The 5,827-nt window shown below is 41.9% G+C and overlaps 1 protein-coding gene across 1 annotated transcript; it reads right to left on the reverse strand.

Moving 5' to 3' along the window:
• Nucleotides 1–4,582: 4,582 nt before the first annotated feature.
• On the reverse strand, nucleotides 4,583–5,554 carry OR51S1 (olfactory receptor, family 51, subfamily S, member 1). Its single transcript, NM_001168828.1, has one exon. It carries the CDS (start codon nucleotides 5,552–5,554, stop codon nucleotides 4,583–4,585), a length of 972 nt encoding a protein of 323 aa, NP_001162299.1.
• Between the last annotated feature and the right edge of the window lie 273 nt (nucleotides 5,555–5,827).

Consider the following 5,827-nt stretch of genomic DNA (forward strand, 5'->3'; position numbering starts at 1 on the left):
GATCCCCCATTCTAGGATTTGACTCTTGGATGGTGTTTCTGGACCTGCCCTGGGCCAGAGGGGAGCCCACTGACCTGAAGGGTGAGTGCCTGGCCAGGCAGTATTCACCACAAGCTGACTTAAGAGCCCTTGGGCCTTATGGGAACATCTGTGGTTTTCTGGCAGTATTCCGCATGGCCAGTAGTGGCAGGTGGCTACAGGATGAGGTTCCTTTGCCTTTGGAAAGTGGAGGGAGAGTGGGAAGGTCTATATCTTGTGATGTGAGTGCCCCTCAGCTGCAGTATAATAGAACACCACGTAGACTTCTAAGGCTTTTGACCCTAGTGCCTAAATCCCGGACAGCATCTCTGGACCCACCTGGGGCCTGGGGGATCTCACTTTCCTGAAGAGAAGGACACAGGCCTGGTTGGCTTTGCCAGCTACAGATTGTGGAGCCCCAGGGCCTAGAGCAAACAAAGACAGTAGCCAGGAAGTGGTTACAGTAGGCTTTGGGTGAGACCCAGTGCTGTGCTGGCTTCAGGTCTGACCCAGCACAGACATACTGGTGGTGGCCACAGGGGTGCTTGTGTTACTCCACCCTTAGATTCATGTGGCTCAGAACACAGAGATACTCCATTTGTTTGGGATAAAGTAGGGGAAGAGAATAAGAGTCTGCCTGGTAATCCAGAGAATATTCCATATTTTATCCAAGACCATCAAGGCGGTACTTCTATGAGTCTAGAAGAAGCACAGCATTACTGGGCTTGGGATTACCCCTAAAGTAGATACAACTTAGATCACAACACCCAAGTCCCTTGAGATATCTATAAAGTCATCCCAAGAAGGACAGGTACAAACAAGCCCAGACAATGAAGACAATAAATAAACAATTTTTGAATGACCAGACAGTGAATAACATTTACTAGCAGGAACACTGTACAGGAAAACATGACCTCACCAAATAAACTAAATAAGGCACCAGGGACCAATCCTGGAGAAACAGAGATATGTGACCTTCCAGAAAGAATTCAAAATGGCTATGTTGAGGAAACTCAAAGAAATTCAAGATAACACAGAGAAGGAACTTGGAATTACATCAGAAAAAATTAACAGTGATATTGAAATATTTACAAAGAATCAAGCAGAAATTCTGGGGCTGAAAAACGTGATTGGCATAATGAAGAATGCATTAGAGTCCTTTAATCACAGAATTAATGAAGCAGAAGAAAGAATTAGTGAGCCTGAAGACAGGTTCTTTGAAAATATATGGTCAGAGGAGACCAAAAAAAAAAAAAAAAAAAAAGAATAAAAAACAACAAAGCATACCTACAGGATCCAGAAAATAGCCTCAAAGGGCAATTCTAAGAGTTATTGGTCTTAAAGAGGAGATAGAGAAAGAGATAGTTAGAAAGTTTATTTAAAGAATAACAGAGAACTTCCCAAACCTAGAGAAAGATATCAATATACAAGTACAAGAAGATTAGGGAATACCAAATCAATTTAAGCCCCCAAATAACACCTCAAGGCATTTAATAATCAAATTCCCCAAAATCAAATATAATGAAAGGATCCTAAAAGCTGCAAGAGAAAAGAAACCAATATATCTGACAGCAGACTTTTCACTTGAAACTTACAGGCCAAGAGAGAGTGACATAACATAATTAAAGTGCTGAAGGAAGAGTTGTTTTACCCAAGAGTAATATATCCAGTGAAAATATCCTTAAAACATGAAGAAGAAATAAAGACTTTCCTAGTCAAACAAAAGTTGAGAGATTTCCTCAACACCAGACCTGTTCTATAAGAAATGCTAGGCCAGGCATGGTGGCTCACATCTGTAATCCCAGCACTTTGGGAGGCCGAGGTGGGCGGATCACCTGAGGTTGGGAATTTGAGACCAGCCTGACCAATATGGAGAAACCCCATCTCTACTAAAAATACAAAAATTAGCCATGCATGGTGGTGCATGCCTGTAATCTCAGCCACTCAGGAGGCTGAGGCAGGAGAATAACTTGAACCTTGAGGGTGGAGGTTGCAGTGAGCCAAGATCATGCCATTGCATTGCAGCCTGGGCAACAAGAGTAAAACTCTGTCACACACACACACAAAAAGAAATGCTAAAGGGAGTTATTCAATCTGAAAGAACAGGACATTAATGAGCAATAATCACTTCAAGGTAGTAATACAAAACTCACTGGCAATAATGAGTACATAGAAAAACATAGAATATTATAACACTATAACTGTGGTGTGTAAATTACTCTTATGCCAAGTAGCATGTCTAAAAATAAATAAATAAAAAATAAGAGCTACATCAACTTTTCAAGACATAGACGGTACAATAAGGCATAAATAGAAAAAAAATATTAAAATGCAGGGGAAACAAAATTAAGGTGCAGTTTTTATTGGTTTTCTTTTAGCTTGTTTAGGCAAAGAGTGTTAAGTTTTTACTAGGTTAAATTAATGGGTTATAAAATAGTATTTGAAATCCTCATGGTATATTAGTTCAAGCTTACATTGCTATAAAGAATTATCTGAAACTGGGTGGTTTATAAATTAAAGATGTTTAATTGTCTCACAGTTCCACAGACTGTACAAGAGGCATGGCTGTGGAGGCCTCAAGAAACTTACAATCATGGTGGAAGGTGAAGAGGAAGCAATCACATCTTCGCATGGTGACAGGAGAGACAGAGAGTAAAGAGGGAAGTACCACACACTTTTAAATCATCAGATAGCATGAGAAGTTACTCACTATCATGAGAAAAGCATGATTTAATCATCTCCCACCAGGTCCTCTCTCCACATTGGGAGTTACAATTCAGCATGAGATTTGGGTTGGGACACCCACCCTGCAGCAGACTTCTGCCTGGACATCCAGGCATTTCCATACATCCTCTGCAATCTAGGTAGAGGCTCCCAAACCTAAACTCTTGCCTTCTGTATACCCACAGCCCAATACTACATGGAAGCTGCTATGACTTGGGACCTGCACCCTCTGAAGGAACAGTCCAAGCTGTACCTTGGCTCCTTTTAGCAATGGCTGGAGCTGGAGTGGCTGGGACACAGGATGCCATGTCTCAAGGATGCATAGATCAACAGGGCCCTGGGCCTGGCTCACAAAACCATTTTTCCCTCCTTGGCCTCCAAGCCTGTAGTGGGAGGGGCTGCAGTGAAGGTCTGAAATACCCAGGAGGCATTTTCCCCATTGTGGTGGCTATTAACATTTGGCTCCTCTTTATTTATGCAAATTTATGCAGCTGGCTCTAATTTATCCCCATTTAAATTTATCTTATTTGTCAGAGACCCTCTTCATTTGGGCTGCTTTGACTTCCTGGCTTTGCTTCAGTTCTTCAGGCACCAGGGCCTGGCTCCAGGCTCTGAATTTGGCTCAGGTTTGCACCATGTATCTCCTTCTGGAAACCAGATTCAAGGGGAAGTACCTAATAGGGAAGCACTACCCTAGTACAAGAAATCAAACCTTGCAGCAAAATCACACTGAAGCTCTTGCTTTTATCACATCCACTAACATCCTATTGACCAAAACAAGTCATGAGGACCACAGTGGCCAGAGAAAATCATGTGTCTAAAGTGAGAGTGATGGTAAATACGATTCGTCCACTTTGTTCCTCCTGATGTGGGTGTGAATGTATACTGCTGCTACTAGGAAGTAAAGAATTGAGACCAATAATTCCAAATGCCACTTGTAAGATTTCATTTATATAAAACATTGTAAGTGCTCACTAAACAGATAATTATAGTTAAGTTTGGGAGATATAATTTAAAATTATTCTTATTTATTCTGTTTTTTCTGAAATATGCAAAAATTTTAGAAATTAAATTAAATTTCATTTTGAACTGACAATAATTATGCATATTCATAGTGATGTTTTGATGCATGTCATGTATAGTGATCAGATTGGGGTAATTAGCATATTCATAGTCTCAAACATTTCTCATTTCTTTGTGTTGAGAACATTCAATATACATATATATTCAAAAAATATACTAACATTTTGAAAACTAAACAAAGAATTTAAAAAATTATATTCTCTCTTTTTTTTTCCTGGCCTGATCAGAGTTAAATAACCTACCTCTTGGTGTGAAGAATCTAAATGAGAGACTTACTTGCATTTTCCTCATTTATCTAATTCCTAAGGATTGGTCAGAATTCTTACTTCTTAAGGAGGTACAATACCAATGGAAGATCTTCTATCTAGTTGAGAAGAATGTTTCTGTCTTATTTTTCCTTTGCTATGTAGATGATTAACTCTTCTAGATTTATCCGTATTAAAATATAGATATAGTGACAGGATTAACAACAATAAAATAACAACAGGCACACACTTGGATGGTTGTGACAAGATCTGGACTCTGGCCCTTCCTGTGTCATTGATATATAATGTACCAGTGGGTGGATCACATTCATTATCTGGGGATTGTAAGCTTTCATCAATATACACAGGCATACTTCCAGGGATAGGAAGCCACATCCATGTATATGCACTTATGAGTACGTGAATGATCATTTCATGCTTGGTGAACTGAGTTCTCACAGAAACTTTAGTATCAGGAGCCCTGTACCACCAAACATGGAGGGGCATCCTCCTCACTGAGCACAACCCATCTTCCTGGGCTGCAACCTATTGAGTATTCTTTCTCTAATCTCCTTCATCTTGACACTATAGAGAATAGGGTTTATCAATGGAGGAAGAAGGAAATGGACATAGGAGAGAAGAGTATGGGTATGCTGAGTGATTGGCAGCTCAAGATGGCTAATCAGTGCCAGGAGGATCATAGGAATATAGAAGAGGAGCACGGCAGAAAGGTGGGCAACACAGGTTTGACTAGCCTTCCAGCGATCTTCCCTGGACTCCACACCTTGCAACACCTTGCCAATCAGGCCATAGGAAAAGAAAATCAGCAGGGGGTCCAAACCCATGACTGAAAGAACCACAAATAGGCTATAGGCTGCACCCCAAGCTCCTGGGCAGGCCAAACGAGCCACATCTGGATGCAAGCAATAAGAATGGGTTAGGACCTGTGGGCGGCAGTAGGGCATGCAGGCCAGCAGAAATGGCAGGGGCAGATGGAGACCCAGGCATCTAAAAGCAATGGCCACGCTGATTTTGCTAATTACACCATTGGTGAGGAGAGCTGAGTAGTGGAGAGGTCGGCAGATGGCCAGTGCCCGATCAATGGACATGGCAAGCAAGACAGAGGACTCCATGACAGAGAAGACATGGACAAAAAACATCTGTAGAAGGCAGGCTGAGGCAGGGACAGTGTGAACACCAGCAAGGGCAAGGCCCAGCAGTGTGGGCGTCAGGGCGGTAACCAAGCCAATATCAGACACACTAAGCAAGAAGAGGAAGAAGTGCATTGGGCGGTGCAGGGCAGGCTCCAGGGCAATGATCCAGAGGATGGTACCATTTCCCAGTGCAGAGAGAAGGTAGACAGCAATGAGGGGCATCGTCCACCAGGAGGGTACACCTGATAGGCCTGGCATGCCCACAAGCAAGAAGGTGGGGGCCATTGAAGTGCTGCTATTGGAGGCTGTCTGAGTTAGTAATGTTGACATAGTTCAGAATTCCACGTTGAACTCTGGAACCTGAAAAATAATTAGAAAGGTTTACTTAATCGTGTGCCAAATTTGCATTAAACTTTCCAAAATAGCCTGCATCTTCACTCCCCGACTCATGCACACACACACACACACATACACAAATACACATTTCCTCCCTAGGCACACACCCATCCTAATAGTATATGCAGCATTCATTCCTTGTGTTTGAGGTTTTCCTACAGCTGTCCTCATAGCTCTGTGGCTCTGTTTCTTTTCCTAAATTTTTTC

Source organism: Papio anubis, chromosome 12 (genome assembly GCF_008728515.1).
Source record: "Papio anubis isolate 15944 chromosome 12, Panubis1.0, whole genome shotgun sequence".
Lineage (NCBI taxonomy): Eukaryota > Metazoa > Chordata > Mammalia > Primates > Cercopithecidae > Papio > Papio anubis.

What these genes read in the sequence shown, in the direction of transcription:
- OR51S1 (NM_001168828.1), bottom strand. Translation starts at nt 5,554, where the DNA reads ATGTCAACATTACTAACTCAGACAGCCTCCAATAGCAGCACTTCAATG.